This window comes from Lodderomyces elongisporus, chromosome 1 (genome assembly GCF_030384665.1).
Source record: "Lodderomyces elongisporus chromosome 1, complete sequence".
Classification (NCBI taxonomy): Eukaryota; Fungi; Ascomycota; class Pichiomycetes; order Serinales; family Debaryomycetaceae; genus Lodderomyces; species Lodderomyces elongisporus.
The window spans coordinates 2,925,799-2,949,031 of record NC_083673.1 but is presented as its reverse complement, the minus strand read 5'-3'; the positions used below and the strand labels follow the sequence as shown (position 1 = coordinate 2,949,031).

At 37.4% G+C, this 23,233-nt stretch overlaps 9 protein-coding genes across 9 annotated transcripts; 8 read left to right on the top strand and 1 right to left on the bottom strand. All coding sequences in view use genetic code 12, as the record gives it.

Moving 5' to 3' along the window:
• Window positions 1-717: 717 nt before the first annotated feature.
• Window positions 718-1,890, top strand: TSR3 (ribosome biogenesis protein tsr3; the record flags this gene model as incomplete). The annotated part of the gene is made up of 1 exon (XM_001528527.1): window positions 718-1,890. The coding sequence occupies one exon, from the start codon at window positions 718-720 to the stop codon at window positions 1,888-1,890; it is 1,173 nt and encodes a 390-aa protein (XP_001528577.2).
• A 67-nt stretch (window positions 1,891-1,957) lies between these two features.
• Window positions 1,958-6,414, top strand: PVL30_001061 (uncharacterized protein; the record flags this gene model as incomplete). Its single annotated transcript, XM_001528526.2, has 2 exons — window positions 1,958-1,961; window positions 2,426-6,414. 2 exons carry the CDS (start codon window positions 1,958-1,960, stop codon window positions 6,412-6,414), a joined length of 3,993 nt encoding a protein of 1,330 aa, XP_001528576.2.
• Window positions 6,415-7,442: 1,028 nt separating this feature from the next.
• Window positions 7,443-9,314, top strand: PVL30_001060 (uncharacterized protein; the record flags this gene model as incomplete). Its single annotated transcript, XM_001528525.1, has 1 exon — window positions 7,443-9,314. One exon carries the CDS (start codon window positions 7,443-7,445, stop codon window positions 9,312-9,314), a length of 1,872 nt encoding a protein of 623 aa, XP_001528575.2.
• Window positions 9,315-9,752: 438 nt separating this feature from the next.
• RRN7 (Pol I core factor CF) lies at window positions 9,753-11,276 on the top strand (the record flags this gene model as incomplete). The annotated part of the gene is made up of 1 exon (XM_001528524.1): window positions 9,753-11,276. One exon carries the CDS (start codon window positions 9,753-9,755, stop codon window positions 11,274-11,276), a length of 1,524 nt encoding a protein of 507 aa, XP_001528574.2.
• Window positions 11,277-14,692: 3,416 nt separating this feature from the next.
• On the top strand, window positions 14,693-16,273 carry ALD5_2 (aldehyde dehydrogenase (NAD(P)(+)) ald5; the record flags this gene model as incomplete). Its single annotated transcript, XM_001528523.1, has 1 exon — window positions 14,693-16,273. One exon carries the CDS (start codon window positions 14,693-14,695, stop codon window positions 16,271-16,273), a length of 1,581 nt encoding a protein of 526 aa, XP_001528573.2.
• A 1,432-nt stretch (window positions 16,274-17,705) lies between these two features.
• Window positions 17,706-19,211, top strand: ALD5_1 (aldehyde dehydrogenase (NAD(P)(+)) ald5; the record flags this gene model as incomplete). Its single annotated transcript, XM_001528522.1, has 1 exon — window positions 17,706-19,211. The coding sequence occupies one exon, from the start codon at window positions 17,706-17,708 to the stop codon at window positions 19,209-19,211; it is 1,506 nt and encodes a 501-aa protein (XP_001528572.1).
• Window positions 19,212-19,410: 199 nt separating this feature from the next.
• Window positions 19,411-19,956, bottom strand: PVL30_001056 (uncharacterized protein; the record flags this gene model as incomplete). The annotated part of the gene is made up of 1 exon (XM_001528521.2): window positions 19,411-19,956. One exon carries the CDS (start codon window positions 19,954-19,956, stop codon window positions 19,411-19,413), a length of 546 nt encoding a protein of 181 aa, XP_001528571.2.
• A 646-nt stretch (window positions 19,957-20,602) lies between these two features.
• PDR17 (lipid biosynthesis and multidrug resistance) lies at window positions 20,603-21,727 on the top strand (the record flags this gene model as incomplete). Its single annotated transcript, XM_001528520.1, has 1 exon — window positions 20,603-21,727. One exon carries the CDS (start codon window positions 20,603-20,605, stop codon window positions 21,725-21,727), a length of 1,125 nt encoding a protein of 374 aa, XP_001528570.2.
• Window positions 21,728-22,282: 555 nt separating this feature from the next.
• Window positions 22,283-23,200, top strand: SER2 (Phosphoserine phosphatase; the record flags this gene model as incomplete). Its single annotated transcript, XM_001528519.1, has 1 exon — window positions 22,283-23,200. One exon carries the CDS (start codon window positions 22,283-22,285, stop codon window positions 23,198-23,200), a length of 918 nt encoding a protein of 305 aa, XP_001528569.1.
• Between the last annotated feature and the right edge of the window lie 33 nt (window positions 23,201-23,233).

The window sequence follows — 23,233 nt, the reverse complement described above, 5'->3', positions numbered from 1 at the left end:
TACATATTGCAACGTTTTACTATTCATACTTTTTCCTTTTTTTCTTTTCCAACTTTTGTTTTTCGATAGAGGATTTGAACCCAAAAGAAAAGGGCCAAAAAAAAGACAAAAATAAAGGCAAAAAAAGGCAAAAATAAAGGCAAAAAAAAAGGCAAAAAAAAAGCAAAGGCATGGGAAATAAATAAAAAAAAAAGTTTTCCTTTTTCAATTTCTACTTTATAATGACTATTTTCTTTAATGTATAATATTATATTTTTCAATTTTTTTTTTAATTTTATTTTATTTTCTTCATTTTTTTAATGTTGTTCAAAAAGTAGAAATATCTGTAGGAAACAAATTGAGCAAATTCCTGTTGAAATCAATTGTAGTGGCTTTTTATTTCACAACATGATCAAGAAACACTAAACTCGCCTTGATAATAATTTTTGTTTTTCAGATTGGCAACAACTTTGCAGTAATTTGGTGCAAATTCTGGTTGCAAACGGAAATGCGCAAAAATGTAGACGAAGAAGAAGAAGGAGAAGATGTAGAAGTTAAAAGAAAAAAAAATAGAATTTGGTTTTATTTAGTGAGCAGCACATCTTACCTAGAATTTAACATGTTTTTCTTAACTAATTGATTCATCTCAAACACACACAGAGGTATATAGACACATACAGACACATACAGACCTACTAACGTAAAGTCAGAAACAAAGCAACATATAATCACAGTACCATGGGTAAGGGCAAGAACAAATCTAGTGAGGATAGGAATACATCTAGCTCACGCACATCCAACGGTCACAAATCAAAGCAGCACCATATTCGTAAAGGTCGCCAGGAGCTAGGCTCATCGTCTATTGTCCTAGATGCCTCTAATGGCTCCAATCTATCCTCTCTGAGCAGCAGAAAGTTTCCTACTAAATTAGCAATGTGGGATTTTGACCACTGTGACCCAAAACGGTGCAGTGGAAAAAAGCTCGAGCGTCTTGGTCTTATTAAGAATCTACGCGTTGGTCAAAAATTTCAAGGTATCGTTGTCTCACCCAATGGGAAATCCACTGTGTGCCCAGATGATCTTGAAATTGTAGAGTCGCACGGTGCAGCTGTGGTTGAATGTTCGTGGGCTCGTTTAGATGAAATCCCTTTTGGGAAAATTGGAGGAAAGCACGAGAGATTATTACCTTATCTTGTTGCTGCCAACCCTGTGAACTACGGTAGACCATGGAAATTAAACTGTGTCGAGGCATTGGCAGCATGTTTTGCTATTGTTGGGCATATGGACTGGGCAGAATTGCTCTTAGAAAACTTTAGTTGGGGCTTGACGTTTTTAAAAATCAATAAAGAGTTGTTGACTGTTTATCAAAAGTGTACATATTCAGAAAGTATATTGAAAGCACAAGATGAGTGGTTGAAGAAGATTGAAAAAGAAGCCAAGGACAGAAAAGAAAGAGCAAAGAATGAGGATGTCTGGATGTTGGGTAATGTCAACAGAAAAGGTGTTCAGAGTGACAACGATAATGATGATGAAGAACTGGAAATAGAAGAGGATAAAGAAGAAGAAGAAGAAGATGATGATGAACTGGAAGTAGAAGAAAGTGAAGTTGAGTATGACAATTTGGGAAATATCATTAAGAGAAAGCAAGGAAATGACCAGTTAGCGGATAATCATTTTAATGATGAAGATGATGATGATGAAGAAGAAGATGAAGAAGAAGAAGAGAGTGAAGTTGAGTATGATAAATTGGGTAATATTATTGAAAAAAAGCGGAATGGAACGCCGAAAAGCTTGCTACTGCCGACAAATTCGAATACAGAAGAAGAAGAAGAAGTAGAGGAAGAAGTACAGTATGACAAGTTGGGAAATATAGTACAGTTGACGAAGGGTGTGAAGGCACTTAATGTATAGTATGGAATTGGGAACAAAGAGAAAGTGACTATATTTCCCACGCACTAGGCTTCTCTCGTTACAGATGATGAGTAAAGATCTTAATTGAGCAAAGTATTCCGCATTATTGAAGCAAGCCGAAATCAAAATTAAAAAGGTTGAATTTTTTTTTTTTTTTTTTGGAAAAATTTAAATGGGCTTCCTCCTTTCCCCCCACCTCTCCCCTCCTGTGGTTCAGATTACATTTGTAAGCATGAAAAGCACAATAAGCGCGCTGATAAATTTCTCTCCTCCCACACCAAAGACCAAGAATGACAATTTATAAAACCAAATAAAATTTAGATTCACTACTATCATATTGACGTTTTGATATCTTTTTCTTTGTTTCTGTTTTTGTTTTTATACTCAATCAATTACTTGTATCATATTCTTTTCGAAACTTTACTTGTATTCCACCTTGTGTTTCACACCTCATATTTTGCTTTAATTTTCATTTTCATTTTCATTTTCATTTATATCTATATCTATATTTATTAAATTGTATTTCCAACTCAAGATAAGGAGAACAGAATAAACATTATGGAAATGAAAGCACCAGGTATCCAGATTGCAATTGATAGAGGTGGAACGTTTTGTGACGTTATTGCAAAACTCAAAGGGCATGAAGATTATGTGTTTAAGCTTCTCTCTGTCGATCCATTAAACTATAAAGATGCACCCACTGAAGGGATCAGGCGGGTCCTTGAACACTTCAACAAGACAACTATTTCAAAAGACTGTAAGCTTAAACTAGATCAAATACAAAGTATACGAATGGGCACAACAGTTGCAACAAATGCTTTATTGGAGCGAAAAGGTGCCAAGGTATTGTTGGTAACTACAAAAGGGTTTAAAGATGTATTGGTGATTGGAAACCAAACTAGACCTGATATTTTTGACTTGACTGCAAAAAAATTGGGACATTTATACCACAAGGTTATGGAAATAGACGAAAGGGTAACGATTGCCGGGTTTTCAGAAGGTGGTGGTGATAAATTGCCAATTGACGAAATAGGAGATAATGAAGTAATTACAGAGGGTGTTACAGGTGACACGGTAAGGGTATTGAAAACACCCAACTACGATTTGGTAGAAAAAGAATTACGTGAAATTTACGAAAATGGGGAAATCAAAACGATTGCATTATCATTACTCCATTCCTATGCATACCCGGTTCACGAAGCTAAAATTGCTGAGATTGCAAAGACGATTGGATTTAACATTTCCGTGTCACATGAGTTGCAACCAATGTTGGGGTTTGTCAATAGGACATCGTCTACAGTTGCTGATGCATACCTTTCGCCGGTTATAAATGAATATGTGCAAAATTTCGGTGCAGGATTTGAGGGCGGTCTTGAGGCATTTGGTAATAAATTATTGTTTATGCAGTCAAATGGTGGACTTTGCCCATGGTACAAGTTCACTGGTCTCAAGGCTATTTTGTCGGGTCCAGCAGGTGGTATGGTTGGCTTTGGTCAAACTTGTTACGATAACACTAGTGGCAAAGCGACAATTGGTTTCGATGCGGGTGGCACATCGACTGATGTATCTCGTTATGCAGGAAGCTTGGAGCATATTTATGAAACAGTCGTGAGCCAAGTGAATTTACAAACTCCACAATTAGATATATCAACAGTTGCCGCAGGAGGGGGCTCAATGTTGTTCTGGAAAAATAAGATGTTTGTTACTGGTCCAGAGTCCGCTGGTTCTGACCCAGGTCCAGCTTGCTACAGAAAAGGAGGTCCCTTGACAGTGACAGATGCTAATTTGTTTTTGGGTAGATTGGTTCCGGAGAAATTTCCCAATATATTTGGCCCAAATCAGGATCAGCCTTTGGACTATGAAATTGTCAAGATCAAATTTAACGAATTGACTGAATTGATCAACAAGGATCAAGATATCGAGTTGACTCCTGAAGAAGTAGCCAACGGGTTTTTGAAAGTTGCAGTAGAAGCAATGGCGAGACCGATTAGAAATTTGACTGAAGCAAAAGGACACGAAACTGCCTTGCATAATTTGGCTTCATTTGGTGGATCTGGTGGTCAATTTGCAGTTTCTTTAGCCAAAAATTTAGGGATTACAAATGTAGCTATTCATAAGTACTCCTCATTATTATCAGCATATGGTATACAATTAGCCGATATTGTGATTGAGAAGCAGAGTCCTGCTTCATTGAGGTATTCCAATAGTTTTGAGGCAATCGATAAAAAGATTGCACAATTGACTGCTGAGGCGTACAAGGAATATGAGAACCAAAATTTGTCTAATTTCAAGACGCAGTTGGAAGTGTTTTTAAACATGAGATATGTCGGAAGTGATACACACTTGCTAATTCCAACAAAACAAGGTGAGCATGATGCCGAAGAGAAATTCATTAAAAGACACAAACATGAGTATGGTTTCAATTTGGATAGGAAGGTCCTTGTTGATGATGTGCAGGTGTTATTGAATGTACAGTCTGATGGCAAGGAAGAAAGCAATCCATTTCAGGAGTTTGCTAATTTGAAAAATACTTTGAATGTTGGAAAATCAAGCACGACTAAGCAAATTTATTTTGATTCTTGTGGGTGGACTCAAGCCTCGCTATATTCTTTATCTGATTTAAAAGTTGGTACCAAAGTCGGAGCTCCAAGTATCATATTAGATGATACACAAACCTTATTGATTGAGCCTGGGTCGACTGCGTATATCTTACAAAACCACGTTTTAATTGATGTTGAACAAGAGGAAAAGCCTAGATTATCAACCTCTACAGTTGATCCAATTCAGCTTTCTGTGTTTGGACATAGATTTATGTCGATTGCAGAACAAATGGGCCGTACTTTGCAACAAACGGCAATATCGACAAACATTAAAGAGAGGTTGGATTTCTCATGCGCTATATTTGATCACAATGGTGATTTGATTGCAAATGCACCACATATACCGATCCATTTGGGCTCAATGTCGTATGCTGTGAAAGCACAAATGAAGTTATGGGAGAATAAGTTAGAACCTGGTGATGTCTTGGTTTCTAACCACCCCATAGCTGGTGGCTCTCATTTGCCTGATATCACTGTTATTACTCCCGTTCTTAATGATGCAAAGGAACCTATATTTTGGACCGCTTCTAGAGGACATCATGCTGATATTGGTTCAATTGCAGCGGGTTCGATGCCGCCAAACTCAAAAACCATTTATGACGAAGGTGCAGCTATTGTTACGCATAAGCTCTGTTCCCAAGGTGTGTTTGACGAAGCAGGAATTACCAAGATTTTGGTTGAAGAGCCAGCCAAGTATCCAGGAGGTTCGGGAACCAGAACTTTAAGCGATAACATATCTGACTTGAAAGCACAGGTGGCAGCAAACTACAAAGGTATCAAATTGTTGCAGAGATTGATTGATGACTTCACCTACCAAGTTGTTAAGTTGTATATGGGTGGTATTCAATCGACGGCAGAGATTGCCGTACGCAATTTGCTCAAATTGGCTTACACGAAATTTGGTTCGCGAGAGTTGAAAGGAGTAGACTACATTGATGATGGAACGGCAATTGCTCTTACTGTGCACATTGATCCGGAAACAGGGTCAGCATTATTTGACTTTAGCGAGACCGGTGATGAGATTTATGGTAATTTAAATGCCCCAACCGCCATCTTGTATTCTGCAGTCTTGTATGTACTCCGTTGCCTTATAAGCACGGATATTCCTCTTAACAATGGTTGTTTGCGACCAATTGAATTCAAGACTCGCGAAGGTTCATTAGTCAGTCCTTCTTCCGATGCAGCTGTTGTTGGAGGAAATGTGGAAACTACACAAAGGATAGTTGATGTGATGCTCAAGACATTTCAAGCAGCAGCTGGATCTCAAGGTACATGCAACAATCTTACATTTGGTACCAGCGACCACGATTACGGAATCTCGTTTGGCTACTACGAAACCATCTGCGGTGGTGCAGGTGCTGGACCCACATGGGACGGACAGTCTGTGGTGCAGTGTCACACCACAAATACTCGAATGACTGATACCGAGTTGTTTGAAAAAAGATACCCCGTATTACTACACGAGTATTCAGTTAGATTAGGATCCGGTGGTGATGGGTTTCATAAAGGTGGAGATGGGGTAGTACGTGATATAGAGTTCTTGTACCCATTAGAGGTATCTTGTCTTATGGAAAGGCGCGCGTTGGCTCCTTACGGCTTGCTTGGTGGAGAGGAGGGAGCAAGAGGACTTAATCAATGGTTTTATAAATTAAAGGATGGAACATACAGAAAGAAGTCATTGGGAGGCAAGTGTACAGTAAAAGTTAGTAAAGGTGATCGCATAGTGATAAACACTCCCGGTGGAGGAGGTTATGGGAAAAAAGAGAAGGAAACAACAACAACAACAACAACAACACCGGCAGCAGTATCGGAGCAGGCTACGTTAGAATCGTCGGATGGTGTACATTACCCAATCAAAAGTCCACAGCCTTCAATATTGACCGGGTCTGTCCGGATGAGATCTATAATTCAGAACACAAACTAATTTAGAATTCAAAATAATCATTATTATAAGTTTTGAAAAAAAATGACTGCATAGATGTATTTATTTTGATAATTTGGAGATCGACATCTTCAATATTACTCCGATTTACATTATTCTTCTTTTTCATTTTCTTTCTCCTTCTCTTCGTTTCTCTCTCTCTCTCTCTCTCTCTGGCCCCATATCCTACCATTACCTCCATTACTGCCCTTCTCTTTCCGCAAATTTTACATTTTTTTTCTTATATTTTGCAATCCCACATGGTAAGTTTATGTTAAGTGTACTATAGGAAGGAATTAATTCGTTTTCATTCCTAACTGCATTATTAAAACTAGGTTGTTATTTGTATTTGCGCCAACAAAGAATAAATAGAAGAGGTCAATTACTTCTTTCATCTGAAGTTGTATATTTCTTGATTACTTTGGCAAAATTGTATATGTTTGAGTCCTAATATGTTCCGAGTAATGTTTCCCTTTCACTAGTCAGTAAAGCGGAGTGTGGTTGAGAACAGTGGAAAGATAAAGGTTGAAGTAAAAAAGTGCAAACAAAGCTCACCTTCTGCCCTCCTGCCCTTTCCTCCTCCCCCACTCCTGTTCTCTCCTTTCCCCCCCTTTCTTCCCCCACGCATAGCGCTGACGGAGTTGGGAAAGTAAAATTCAACACTTGCGCACCCGCTAATCCTTGATACCCACGGAGTTATTCCGCACACAATCCAGCAGACAAGAAGCGAACGAAAAAAAAATTTATTATTAATGGAAAAGCAAACAATTACACAAAAAAATTGAGTCGGTCGGATAGAAAGCCACAGTCAAGTTTACGATCACTTCATGATGTCCAGTTTTCTTTGATTCTTAATCGCAACTTTGCAAAAAAAAAAAAGGAATTCAAAACTTGAAGAAGAATGAATTCTGAACTGTATTAGTCCTTTTCTTCTTTCTTCTTTCTCTTTCCTTCCTCTTTTTTTTTCGCTTTCTTTTCTTCCTGATTTATCTCTCTACTTTTTTTAAGCGTCGTTCGACTACTCACTAATCATGTTAGCCAGGAATTGTATGAGATGGAAATTTCCGTCAAGACAATTTGCAAGATGTCAAAGCAATGGCGCCCACTCCGCTCCCATCAAGCGTGCTAATTTAGGTCCAAACCTGACCACTTCTACACGTTCTACACATTCTTCACCACCTCCACCTACGCCTAAATCAAATCAATTTTTGGCAGTATTTGCTGCTAGTGGATTGGCTTTAACAATTGGGTATTTCGTAGGTAAGTCCTTTCAATCTACAAATTCCAATAGGGAAGCTATCGTAAAAGACCACCTTTCAAACAATATTTCCTCACTGGATAGATCGACTGCTCCACTTGCAACGCTAGACTCGCCTGTATATGCCAACGAAGAACAATTCAAAGAAGGTTTATCCAAAATACTCGATATTGTTGGCAAGGATAATGCTCAATTTGACGAAAATGTTCTCAAATCATTCAACGATTCCTTCTTCTCCACTCATCATCCTCCAAACCCACAAAAGCAACGCCCCGACGTCTCAATCACTCCAACATCCACGGAACAAGTGTCACAAATTTTGAAAATTGCACACGAGTACCGAATTCCAGTCGTTGCAAACTCGGGCCTCACTTCATTGGAAGGACAAAATATCCATACACGTGGCCCTTATAGTATATCACTTTCTTTTGCCAAAATGGACCAGATCTTGGCATTCCATCCAGACGATTTGGATGTAGTTGTGCAGCCAGGAGTTGGCTGGCAGGAGTTGGATGATTTCTTGAAAGATGATCCTAAAGGTCAGAACTTGTTGTTTGGCCCTGACCCTGGTATTGGTGCCAACATTGGTGGAATGGTTGGAACTAGTGCCAGTGGAACGAATGCATTTAAATATGGAACAATGAAGGAGAATGTCGTGAACCTTACTGTGGTCTTGGCAGATGGTACAGTGATCAAGACTAGGCAGAGACCAAGAAAATCAGCTGCAGGTTACGATTTGACTAGATTATTTATTGGTACAGAGGGAACAGCAGGTGTTGTTACCGAGATTACCTTGAAATTGCATGTACGCCCCAAACTTGAGTTTATTACCGTTGTCGCATTCCCAACCATCAGGGATGCAGCTACTGCGGCACAAACGATAATTTCCAAAGGCATTCAACCAAATGCCATGGAGATTCTCAATGACACAATGATGTCCTTTGTTAATGAGACATCCGAGGATGAAAAAAGATTGGAAACAGCAACATTATTTTTCAAATTGGGTGGGCCAACAAAGCAGGCCATTGAAGAGCAGCTGAAGGTTGTTGATGAGATTGCCACGCAGAATCATGCCATAAAAATTGAAAAGAGTACAAATGATGAGCAAAATGCCGAGTTATGGGCCGCGAGGAGAAATGGGCTTTGGTCAACATACCAATATGGCTCCAAAGTGTTGAAAGATCCTAATGATGTACAGATATGGACCACTGATGTTGCAGTGCCAGTTTCAAAGTTGTCCGATGTAATTGACGAGATAAACCAAGACTTGATTGAGGATGGCTTTGAAGGAAAGTTTTCAGTTATTGGCCACATTGGAGATGGTAATTGTCATTTCTTGATTTTATACAACTCGCCAGATTATGCCAAGACACATGCTGCAGTGAACAAGATGGTTAAGCGGGCTTTGCAGTATGAAGGCACATGTACTGGAGAACATGGTGTTGGTGTTGGTAAGAGAGCATACGTTGTAGAAGAATTGGGTGAGCCTACGATTGATGCCATGAGACAAATTAAGTTGGCACTAGATCCAAGAAGGATATTGAACCCAGATAAAGTGTTCAAGATTGACCCCAAAGATGATTTGGATGAGCAATTGAATGCTGGCCATATAATCGAAAAGCAAGAATGTAGACACAATCACTAAAATTGAAGGGACTGTATGAAGTTTATAAATAAGAACATCTGGGATATGAAATTTATTCCTTTTTTTGACATACACTCCCCATATTTTATATATGTATATATGTACATATATGTACATATATGTGTATATATACCCTTTTTAGATTCCAAGATAAATTCTAGCAACCCCCTTAAAATTCCATCTCTATAAATTTGACTTTTCTTAGTGGAAAAAAAAGAAAATAAAAATCTCAATTATTGTGCGAGAAAGAAAATTTCAATAACGCGGAGAGCTGTAGATTATAGACTAACCCACACAAAGAGTTAATTCCATCTTTAGTTTTATTGTGTATTCTTTCGCATCTATTGATTTATACATTTTTCTTTCTCTCTCTCTTTTTTCGCTAGCTTTGCTAGTTTTGTTATCTTTCATACTTCTTTTTTGTTGCCGGATCACCACATGGTACGACAGCTGTGGATCCGTGGCCCACCGTGTGGGATTGATAATTGTCGTTCACGACTATACCGTACTCAAGATGGTCTTACAATCTGTCAGTATGGACATGTTCAAGAGGGTTCCATTGAATTTGATGATGATGCAGACCAACCCATCGTAACAACAAGGAGATTGAATGCCGTTGCATTAGATGAGCGGGGCCATCTAGCTAGTCAATCGAGTCAAAGATTGTCGCAAGATAAAAGGAAACAGGAAAGATTATTTGGAGATGAGGCGAGACCTGTGTATTATAGATGTTTGCAGAAAATACTCAAACATCAACTTGATGCAATCTTAAACTTGTTTTATGGTATGAGTAGCGTGGAGAAAGATTTGACTTTAGTTGTCAAGACCAATTGGTGTAGAATGCTTAATCTAATTTTTGATGATGGCGATGAGCAGGGGCAGAAGCAGCAAGAGCAGGAGCAGGAGCAAGAACAGGAGCAAGAGCAAGAGCAAGTGCAGGAGCAGGAGGAAGACAAAGAAAGAAGAGCAAGTAAACGGAGCAGAAAACACAGGGTCGGGTATAAGCGACGACAGTTGGATGTGTTGGATCTCGTTTGCATAATCTACATATCAAGCTTGCAATTACAAGCCAACCCTCTATATCTATCAGATGTGCTTGATTGTATTCGCAAGGAAAAAATCCCATTTTTCAAGACATACCATTTGTTGCCGCAAGAAGATTTGAATGTGTTGGGTCAACTGTATTTTCCTGGATTGCAAGGCTACGAATATCCACTGAATGATCATATTTACAAACGACTATACTTTCTCAATACAAGTCTTGTCAAGATGGAGATAACGGTACCTGTGGATTATTACTTTTTGTTGATTTACAAGACATTGACAGATGTCTTGTATTTGACCAATGCACCTCAAGTTTTTATGCTAATATATAATTTGCTTAAAGCTGTTAACAAGACTAAATTTGTCATCAAGTCAGATATGGGCACGGTGACTAAATTGAGAGACGCGTTTCCCGAGGTGTACATTATGTCGATTGTTATATTTGTACTTGAGCTTAATCAAAAGTTTGACCAACAGATTTTTATTAGGAGGCAGGACACTAAGGATGATATATATCACATGAGTGTAGAACATACCGAACAGTATTGTGATTGGGTATATAACAACATTTTACCAGGGAAGCTACACGATAGTGCTGGTACACAGGATCTATCCATGATGGAGAAAAGATTGTTTCAGATATTTGACATGAATGCGGCAAAGGAGGATATTTTAGAAACCGATACTGAAAAGAGTAGTAGTGGTGGTAGTGGTAGTGGTGGTGGTAGTGGTAATGGCAATGGCCGTTTATTGACAGATCAAGATGATACAGAGCAGGTAACTGATCCGGATGAGGTGGATGCGATGTTGTTTGACAAGCTTTCCAAAATGGTTAATATGTCTCTGGATGATTTAAGGAAGGTTTATGCGGTTATCACCAAACTGTTTAAACCATCGAAACTCAAAAGAATAGATTAGAAGTAAAGAATTAGAGCATGAAGTATGAAGAGAAAGAACAAAGAAAGAAATAGAAAGAAGAAAGAAGTTGCGTCTAACTTTGGTTGTAATAATTGCCAAAACACAGTGATTATCCAAGTTTCTTAGTAGAATAGATTTAATTTTTACAAGTTCTTTTTCCCTTTTGTTTAATTTTTAAACTTACTTACTTACTTACTTATACACTACATTGTATTCTAAAATAATCAGCATCTCAATATCGTTGAAAAAAACGAAAAAATTAAAACAACTTTAGCAGTATTCTATGAATCGAGCAAAATCCGCCAAAGTTGAAGTTGTCTGATTTGACCTTGCCTTGCCTTGAATTTGCTTTATCCATTTGATACCGTTCCCGTTTGCGTTCTATTTATTAATTTATTTATTTGTTTATTAATTTTGTTGTGTTGATTTTGTTTGCTTCTATTTCTTTTGCTAGTATGAGTGCGAGATGTTGCACTAGTCGTGTTTTGATAGACAATTTTTTATATCTACTAATTTGACAGAGGACGTGTATCTTGGCACATGTGAAGTATCCGTTATTCAGTACACAAACTGGAGTGGGGAAGGGAGGATGGAAGAAAGGATGGAAGGAAGTTATACAGAAATACATCAAATAGGGTGGGGGAAGTAGAAAAGTGATGGCAAAGTAAAATGTGAGAGGTAAAATGTCATTAAGTAGAAAAGCGTATGCCATATGGAGGAAGAGACGACAAAGCAACAACACAATAAAAACATTAACTGAACCCACCCAAAAAAAGGAAAAAGATCCAAAAGTTGATGAAAGAGAATTCTCTCTCAAAGGTGGAAATTGGTCTTTACTTGATCTTTTCAATTGTTCTCGAGAAGTTGTCGAAATTAAAATAAAAAAAATAAAAAATTGAAGAAAAAAAAACAACTAAAGATAAAGAATTAAAAAATTTTAAGAATTTATGAAAGATATGTTTGTAGGAAAAGACCACAAGATCCTTCGGTCCGAGAGGGTGAAAGTTTAATTAGATTTCAATTTAGTGTCGGAGTTCTTGTCTTTCGGCCTTTGACGTTATCTAAGAAGTTACAATACCTGCAAACATTTGCTTCTACAAAGATTCTTGAATCTACAATAACTGCCTATTTTTGTTTTTTTCTTTTCTGTTCTTTGGAATCTACTACACCTTTTTCACCTTGGTTGTTGTGGCACAAAGATAGAGAGAGTGTGTGTGAGAGACAGTAATAATTTATAGCTAAGGAAAACACAAAAACCCAAAGTAAATCGAAAGAAACAATAGCCAAAAATTTCATCTTGAAATTTTTTTTTTTTTTTTTGGCCCACTGAAAGCGAACATATCCGTAACCGTATTATTTTTTTTTATTTTTTGCTTTAGATTAAGCCACTATGCCTCGCCCCAACAACACCACCACCACCACCACCACGATTACCACCACAACCACTAATTTTTGCACAAATAGTTCAACTCCGAACTTGATTGCATTAGTAATTGTAACTATAACTGTAACTTGTTGATATGCCCTCTGTATTGTTTACAGATTTTATTTCTTTATTCTTATTCTTTCTTCTCACACACTCTCTCAATCTCTCCCTTCCTCCCCCCTCCCCTCCCCTCCCCTCCCCCACTTAATATTTTGCCCAACAGTTCATTATTCTGTTTCTCTTAACCCCACTTTTATTGTTCAACGATCAACAAAACTAAACTTTTCACACAACAGTACCCTGAATCACCACCACTCGGTTGAGTGGATCTAAAGATGAGATCACACTTTCGATTTAATATTGTACATGTTTATGTCCCTTGTACTGTTATACGTTATAGCTACTCTTCATTCTATCCTCTTTTCTTCTCTTTCCTTTCCTTTTTTTTTTTTTCTTTGTTCTCTTTGTTCTTCTATTTTGTCTTTGGTTTGTAACCTTTGCTTTCGTGTACTTAAAATTCTCACTTCCATCTTCATTTCCTTACTAAGTTCCCCCTTTTGACACACCACAAGCAAGAGTAAAGGGCTCATAATGCATCTGAATGTAGACTGTCAACAATAACTCATTGAAATCTGCCAAAACCTTATCCACCCACTCGCACTCGCACTCGCACACGCCTGCACCTTTCTATTTGTGCAAAATACCCTAAAACACCCCCACAAAAACCAGAACAACTAAATAATAATAAAAACAAAAAGAATTAGAATTAGAATTAGAACAAGGCAAGAGAAAGAACATCAAACAATTTTTTTTAGTACTATCCCCGACATCAACCATAAACTACAAACTTTCCATTCTTTGGTGTTTTGGCTAATTTTAAAACTTCCTTCTGTCCATGTGATGAGGTTTACAAGACATACAGCTGCACTACTGTCAAATATAGGAACTACAACAAACATCAATTTTGATACTGAAATTCGCCACGAGTCTGCAAATAAGATGCTGCCTAAGCTCCGCCTTGCAAACTTTCGTGCCAAGTCCATTTATTTCCTATTTCCCTATGTTCCTATTTCCCAATTCCATTCTTCTTTTCCATTCCACTTCCTCTTTTTCCTCCTTCTCCTCCACCTCTATCTCCCGGTTTCTAATATCAACAGTAGCAAGTTTCAGTAATAAGGACAAAAAAAAAGACAAAGAATATGAAAAGTGTTGAGAAATTGGGGATTGTGCATAGCTTACAAATCTACTTTCCAGGTGGCAGTTGTTTGTACAATCTGTATCTACACCTCTTTTATTATTATCACCATCACTATTATTATCATTATTATTATTATTATTGGGGTATTGTAGCTCTTACCTTTGGTTATCGCACTTTCTCTTCCTTACTTTCTTACTGTTGTTCCAGTTACTGTTTGGAACAATGTGGTGTGGTTAGTGTATTGGAGGAAAAAAAAAGCAGACAAAGAAATTAAAAAAACAAAAAAACAATAAAACAAAGGTGACCGCAAAGGTGGGGGAGGGAGGTAGCTCTTGATGCACAAAACCCAACCACCACCAGAGACGTTCATGCAATTTGTGGGGAACATACAAATTCTCCCAAACTGCAAGTTATCATCAATGCTGGAAATCAGCAATATAAATATTCCGGCAATTCCCTCATCAAATTCAAAATCTTTCTCAATTTCCTTTTTTTTATTTCTATATATATATTCTTAACCTAACAACACGATTTTAATTCATTAGCAATTGCTTTACTACAAAACCAATTGTATACTTGGAACATTGAATCTATATCAATACTTACACATATAGAATTTACCTTTTGAAAATTCTTTTCCACTTGTTTTAAACAGCACACTTGATTTCACAGTTTACAAAAAGTTTCTGATTAGTCACTGACTATTTTATCTGAATTCACACTTTTTGTTTTACTTTTTTGCAACTTACATTTATTACAAAAGTCCTATTTTAGTATCCATTCTACCCTCACATGTTGGCCAAAACTTGTCTTAAGCAACAAGGACTTGCTCCAAAAGTCCTGCAAATGGCCTCTAGAACATTTGCTTCCACTGCCACCAGATTGGGTGACTTGCCTTTGCTGGTCAAGGTCAAGATCCCCACTGGCAGAGAATATGAACAACCTACTGGTTTGTTCATCAACAATGACTTTGTCTACCCAAAACAAAAAAAGACATTCAATGTTGTTTCTCCAGTTAACGAAGAAGAAATTACCTCGGTTTACGAAGCCTTGGAAGAAGATATCGATGTTGCTGTTGACGCTGCTAGAGCTGCTTATAAATCATGGTCTGTTACTGACCCAGCTGTCAGAGCTAGAGTGTTGACCAACTTGGCTGATTTGATTGAAAAGAATGCTGATTTGTTGGCTGAAGTTGAGACTTTTGACAATGGTAAATCATTGCAAAATGCTAAAGGTGATGTCGCTTTAACTGCTGCTTACTTTAGATCTTGTGCAGGCTGGACTGATAAGATTTTGGGTAACTTGATCAACACTGGTGAAGGCCACTTGAACTACACCCAAAGAGTTCCTTTGGTGTGTGGTCAGATTATTCCATGGAATTTCCCACTTTTGATGCTTTCTTGGAAATTGGGTCCTGTTTTGGCCACTGGTTCAACCACTGTGTTGAAGACTGCTGAATCTACCCCATTGTCTGCATTGATTGTTGGTAAATTGTTGGTTGAAGCTGGTATGCCAAAGGGTGTTGTCAATATTGTTTCTGGTTTCGGTAAGACTGCTGGTGCAGCCATTGCTTCACATCCAAAGTTGGAAAAAGTTGCATTCACCGGTTCTACTGCTGTTGGTAAGAGTATTATGAAGGCTGCTGCCGAATCCAATTTGAAGAAGGTCACTTTGGAATTGGGTGGTAAATCTCCAAACATTGTTTTTAATGATGCTAACATTGACAGCACCATCCAAAACTTGATTACTGCTATCTTTTACAACTCTGGTGAAGTTTGTTGTGCTGGTTCCCGTGTTTTGATCCAATCCAAGGTTTACGATGAAGTGTTGGAGAAGTTCAAGGCTGCTGCTGAAAATGTTAAGGTTGGTAACCCATTTGACCCAGAAACCTTTATGGGTGCTCAAGTCTCTGAGACTCAATTGTCCAAGATTTTGAGCTACATTGAATCTGGTAAGAAAGAAGGTGCTGAAATTGTTACTGGTGGTGCTCGTTGTGATGGTAAAGGTTACTTCCTTAAGCCAACCATCTTCTCCAACGTTAAAGACGACATGAAGATTGTTAAGGAAGAAATCTTTGGTCCAGTTGTTTCAGTTACCAAATTCGACACCATTGAGGAGGGAATTGAATTGGCAAACAGCACCGATTACGGTTTGGCTGCTGGTATCCACACCACTAACATTAACACTGCGGTCCATGTGGCAAACAATATCAATGCAGGTACTGTCTGGGTCAACACTTATAACGACTTTAACTCTATGGTTCCATTTGGTGGTTTCCACTCTTCTGGTATTGGTAGAGAAATGGGTGAGGAAGTTTACCAAGAGTACACTCAATGCAAGGCTGTTAGAATTAAGATTACACCACCAAACTAGATGAATAATTATGTATAGATATGTAGATTGAGTTTTATAGCTCAAATGAAAGTTATGCAATATTGAAAGCGAGAACGAAATGAAAAAGATGAAATATGTACAAAAGGTGTTTTTAATTTTTGCTAAAAGGTTGATTTTTGAAAAGCTGGGTTTAACCTAGTAACGTTTCTGTTTTTCATATATAGGCTTCCATTATTGTTCTATGTATACGTGGATATATTTCTAGTAAAGTTTATACAGATTGATCTTTTGAATGCATATATTTCGGTTAGGGACTGGGAACATGTATCCGGAATTGTTTTTGCTAGAGCAAACTTGGTATCATCTGCTGTAGCAGTAAAAGTAGCATTTTTAGTACTGGTAATTTTTTTTGTTGTTGTTATTGTTGATATGTAATTACACAAAGGATCAATCACCTTGTTCAAACAAATCATTGAGATGTGGAGTAAGACAGCTAACTTAATAAAGAATTTAAATGTACACTTTTAACATACTATGTTTTGCTCAAGAATAATGTTGTGGGAAATCGAGGTGTGGTTAGTCACGTGAGCTTTCTTCAAAAGAGAAGAGTCGTTTATACTCAAAAGTTTCATGGTAAATAATTGCTAGAAATCAATAAAGAATTATCTCATCAGACATCTGCAATCGCAACTTAATATAAATACTTTGTTCTCTTGCTTCTTGGATTTTTGCTTTTTGAATCTTTCATTTGCTTTCAATTCATTTTCCCTTTTCCCGATTTGGTTTTCTTTTCTTTTTTTTTTTTTTTGTTCTTTTCTTTTTATGTATATATTTTCCTTGGTCGGGTTTGTTTGCTTGCTTGCTCTGGCATAGTTATTAAAATTGCTGCAAAAAAGATATGACAATTTCAGAAATTAAAAGCAAAAGCAAGTTGGTGATTCTAAGGGTCCTTTTTTTCTTTTCTTTTATTCTTCTTTTTCTATTTCTATTTTTAAAAATTGTGCCAACTAGATGGAGAGCAAAGAAAGATAACAAGATAACTAACAAACATAGAAATAAACAAACAAAAATACTAGATCCATGTATGATGATGATGATACACGTTATTAACAACAGCTTTAAGTAGTTCTATACAGTCCTCCACAAATCCCAGAAACATATTAGTCAAAATGCACCTCCACTGCAAGAAAGAAAGCAAGAAAGAAAGCAAGTTAAAGTAAAGTAAAGTATATATTAAAATAAATTAAAAATAGAAAATAATAACAAAATAGAGAAAGTAAAAGAAAAGAAGAGCAAAAGAAACAATACATTGCTCTGATCTAATAAATGACATTGGTATATAAAGTGTTGCAAATGTTGTTGTCTCTATCGATTAAACTTGATTAATCAACGGATTATTTTTCGATTCATTTATTACCATCAGAACTTATTTGATTAAGAAAAACTTTACCATTTTTTTTTTAATTCCATCATGAGTCAAGAATTACCATTGAAAGTTAAGATTAAGATTCCTACTGGTCGCGAGTATGAGCAACCAACCGGTTTGTTCATCAACAATGAATTCGTGTATCCAAAGAAGAAGAAAACAATTGAGGTTATTTCACCAGTTAATGAAGAACTCATCACTCATGTTTATGAGGCACAAGAAGAGGACGTTGATGTTGCTGTTGACGCAGCCCGCGAAGCTTACTTATCCTGGTCAACAGTAGAGCCATCGGAAAGGGCAAGAGTATTGTATAAATTGGCCGATTTAATTGAGGAGAATGCCGATTTGTTGGCCGAGATTGAAACATATGATAATGGTAAATCATTGCAAAATTCCAAGGGAGACGTTGCGCTCGCAGCAGCATATTTCCGATCCTGTGCAGGCTGGACCGATAAAATTTTGGGCAACTTGATCAACACTGGTGAAGGCCACTTGAATTACACCCAAAGAGTTCCTTTGGTTTGTGGTCAGATTATCCCATGGAATTTCCCTATATTGATGCTTTCTTGGAAATTGGGCCCTGTCTTGGCTTCCGGCTCAACAACTGTATTGAAATCAGCTGAACCAACACCATTATCGGCACTTTACACAGGTAAATTGTTAGTTGAGGCAGGAATGCCCAAAGGTGTGGTGAACATCATAACCGGATATGGTAATGTTGCTGGTGCAGCCATTGCTTCACATCCAAAGTTGGAAAAAGTTGCATTCACCGGTTCTACTGCTGTTGGTAAGAGTATTATGAAGGCTGCTGCCGAATCCAATTTGAAGAAGGTCACTTTGGAATTGGGTGGTAAATCGCCCAATGTTGTGTTTGATGATGCCGATATCGACAATACAGTGCAAAATCTAGTCAATGCAATTTTCTACAACTCTGGTGAAGTCTGCTCTGCTGGTTCACGAGTATTGATCCAATCAGGAATATACGACAAAGTCTTGGGAGAGTTTAAAAAGGCTGCCGAAAGTATCAAGGTTGGTAACCCATTCGACCCAGACACTTTTATGGGTGCACAAGTTTCTGAAACTCAGTTATCAAGGATCTTGAAATACATTGAGATTGGTGAAAAAGAAGGTGCCAAATTACTTACTGGTGGTAAGAGACGCGATGGTAAAGGATACTTTTTACAGCCTACAATCTTCACCAATGCTAAGGAAAATATGAAGATTTCACAGGAGGAGATCTTTGGGCCAGTTGTTACAGTAGTAAAGTTTGACACCATCGAAGAAGCAATTGAACTAGCTAATGACACAGATTATGGGTTGGCAGCTGGTATACACACAACAAATATCAACACCGCCGTCCACGTGGCAAACAAAATCAACTCCGGTACCGTGTGGGTCAACACTTATAACGACTTTAACTCTATGGTTCCATTTGGTGGTTTCCACTCTTCTGGTATTGGTAGAGAAATGGGAGAAGAAGTGTTTCACGAATACACTCAATGCAAGGCTGTTAGGATCAAATTGCAGCTCCCAGACAAAAACACGAAGTAAATTATATCAAATTAAATTAAATAAAGTTGGTCAAATTTAAGTAGAGTTTGATTAATTTCATTTAGATTTTGTTCATTTATGCTCTCTCTCGTTTTTATATTTTTTTACTATTTATTTCAAAATGATAATGCTATGAGAAAAGGTTTTGTATGTGTATTTACTGGCTGGGCAGTCTCTCAATGTAGAAGATTTACTGGTGCTATATGCTTAGCCAATAAATCGTGAGAAGCAACAGGTTAAAAAACTTGTTGATGTTAACGGGTGATACTATTGGATTCCGTTCTTTTGGTGTTGCAGCGTTAAGATCACCTCCACTACTCATGTTTACTGTTTTTTGGTTCTCAACTAACAAATCTTCAACCACCTCTGAATCGTCAATTCGTTCCAGGTGAGCTTCATCAAGTATTTGCTTTTCGGATGTCAATTCTCCTATCTGGTTCTCTTCTCTGGCTTCACTTGAACTCAGAACTTCAACAGTGACACATCCGTCTTTAGTAGAATCCCAGTACGCGACAAAGTCCGTACAGATATCGACATCCACATTTGTAGATTCGAGTTTCAACTGAGTATATTGGATGATAAACTTATGCTTTGAAGAGATGCGGTCCAACTCTTTACCAATTTTTGCAATCAATTCCGCAGCTGAAGATAGTTGATGGTTGTCATTTATTATTTTGATAAGTTGACTGTCTGTAAATGGTGGCTCTGCGCTTTTGGATCGGCTTGTTATTTGAATGTTTGGCATAGTTTGTTTGTTTGTCATAGTTTGTTTGATTCTTCAGATATTTGATTTGCTTTCCCCTTTGTGGGATTCTTTTGTGCAGAATGACAGGTGGTTTAATGTGGAATTGTATATGCTCTCAACTCAAAGATATATTGTTTGGATCGCGTTCGGCCGCTTACTTAGTATGGCGATAATAAAAGACCTCTGTTGCTCTTACTCTCTCTTCACTTTCACTTTCACTTTCACTTATTCTTCTTTTCTTTGGCTTTTCCCCTTCATGCTTACGACCCCCTTCCCCCTCCCCATTAATTTAAACACATTTGTACACTCGTACACCTAAATATTTACACATTTCTCTCGACTTAAGAATCCTACGTAAAAACACGATATCGATTTCAGATTAAATGTAACAATCACTCGTTTTCTTTTTCTTTTCTTCTCTCTTTTCGTCGTTACTCCATATACTGTTCCTTTCTTAATAGGAGTTTGTTGTAATTAGTTCCAATACAAACATTACTTTTTTTTAGGAAAAAAGAAAAGGAATTTTTTTGTTGTCTTGTGTTGTGTTGTGTTTTTCTTTTTTTTTTGTTATTTTTCTTTTCCTTGAATTCATATTTAATTCTGAAATAGATAGCTTAGTCCAGTGCAATAAACTCTCAACTTCATCATGGTATTGGGATTTCTCAAACGGAAAGGAACTGGAAATGTTGACTCTAGCGACTCAAGCCAAGTTTTTGACCAAGGGTCGCAAACTTCGAATGCCACAACGGCAACCAGCACTGTACTGGAAAAAGTCCCTAAATTAACAAAAAGAAAAACACCATTTGAAAACCCTATTAATCCCATAAAGCCACCAGAATTTAATCTAACTGCAGAGCAGCAAAAGCTTTATGATCAGTTGCTTGAGTATTACCAAGATTATATAACCAAGGAGATCCCAATTAACGACTCGCACAATGCACCTAAACACCCGCTTACCGAAGACGAACTCGTATGGCTAACAAAGGAATGCTTTTTGAGATATTTACGTGCAAGCAAATGGAAATTGGAGACTGCAAAAACTAGAATTCATGATACTCTAGTATGGAGGCGAACTTTTGGCGTGGTTGATATTCCCAATGTAACTGATTCCAAAAAGCTCATCACGGCTGACTTGGTGGCACCCGAAAATGAAACTGGGAAACAGTTGATTGTTGGCTATGATAATGACAACCGACCATGTCTTTATTTGAGAAACGGGTACCAGAACACTTCTGGTGGGTTGAGACAGGTGCAACACTTGGTGTTTATGCTTGAACGCGTAATTCAGTATATGCCACCAGGTCAAGATAGTCTTGCATTGCTTATTGATTTTAAGGCAGCCCCGGCTGAAATGAAACTATCATCCAAATTTCCTTCGTTATCTACATCGCAGCAATGTCTTCATATTTTGCAAAGTCATTATCCGGAAAGATTAGGAAGAGGTCTTTTTACAAATATTCCATTGATTGGACAAGCATTTTTTAAATTGGTAGGGCCCTTTATTGATCCATACACAAGACTGAAGACTATATATGATCAACCATTTGCAAACTTTGTTCCCGCGGAGCAGTTGGACAAGGAGTTCCAAGGGTTGATGGACTTTGAATATGACCATGAAGTTTATTGGCCAACAATGAATGAGATTGCAGAAAAGAAGCACAAATTGTATATGGAAAACTTTAGAAAATACGGGTCAAGAATTGGGTTGAGCGAATATGATTTAAGACAGGAGCTGAAGGGGGCGGTGGAGGGTACAGATGTCGCTGCTTGATACGGAAGATCAAAGATTAGAATCGGGATTCAGGAATCAGGAATCGGGAAATGGAAACAGGAAACAGGAAACAGGAAACGAGCTAGGATGATATTTTCCCATTGTAATTATCAAACCATAAATTTATACATATTAGAGTAATAGAATAATAAAACACTATATTAAAACCAAAACATGTTGAAGTAGATGTGTTGAAATTGCTGTAAAAAAATATTGCTAACACTTGATGTCTTTTGTCTTTTGTCTCTTAAATTTTTGTATTTTGTATTTTGCATTTTTGTTTTTTTGATTTTTTGATTCTTTGATTTTCGGTATTTTCCTCTCGGTATTTGATGAATTTGATTATTGAATCCTATAAGTTTAAGCGCGGTGGAATCGAAAAATAAAATTTGTTTGAAATTTTTCATCATAATTTTGATTCACATTTGATGAAAATGTAATTTTGATTTTTTTTTTTTTGATTTTTTTGAATTTTCCTGTACTTCTTTTGTTCGCATATTGAGGTGGATTTTGAATTTTGAGCAATACCTCGAACCTCATATACAACCACCAACAATGATTGATTGTGTGTTAACAGTGATCTCGCATCACGATTCACTTTCAAATGAAGTGCTTGCTACAGTGAAAAGTTTTATTGAAAAAACTCTTGGTGTTGAGTCTTTGAAAATAGCTACCAAGCAATTATCTACACGTGCACATGATTTCCTCATAACAATAAAGGATCTTGACAGGAGTCGAGATTTAGTCAGATTCCAGTGTCTCAAACAAGAATATGATTTGATATTACAGCCAGTTGCTAATCGTCAAAACAAAAAGTTGTTTATCTTTGATATGGATTCTACTTTGATTTACCAAGAGGTTATCGAGCTCATAGCGGCTTATGCAGGTATCGAAGATAAAGTTGCTGAAATCACCGAGAGAGCAATGAATGGCGAATTGGATTTCAACGAAAGTTTGAAAGAAAGAGTTCAACTTCTACGCGGTATCAATTCCACCACTATCTGGAAAGAATTAGAACAAAAAATAGAAATTACCAATGGAGTCAGGCCCTTGGCAAAAGCTTTGAAAAAACTTGGTTGTATATTGGGTGTTTGCTCTGGTGGTTTCATTCCATTGGCACAACACGTGAAAGAACAATTGGGTTTGGACTATGCGTATGCTAATACTTTAGGTGTAGATGAAGATAATGTGTTGAACGGTGAAACAATCGGCGATATTGTAAATGGCGAACGAAAAGCTGAGCTCTTGTTGGAAATAGCAAACAAGCACAATATTGCACCCAAAGATGCAGTTGCTATAGGCGATGGAGCCAACGATTTAAAGATGATGTCTGTTGCTGGGTTTGGTATTGCATGGAATGCAAAACCAAAAGTCCAATTACTTGCACCTGCATGTTTGAATACAAACACATTATTGGACGTATTATACATCATGGGACACACTGAAGAGGATATCAAGCTCCTTGTTAATTAAAAACGATGAGAAAGCCATTTTTTTTATTCTTTT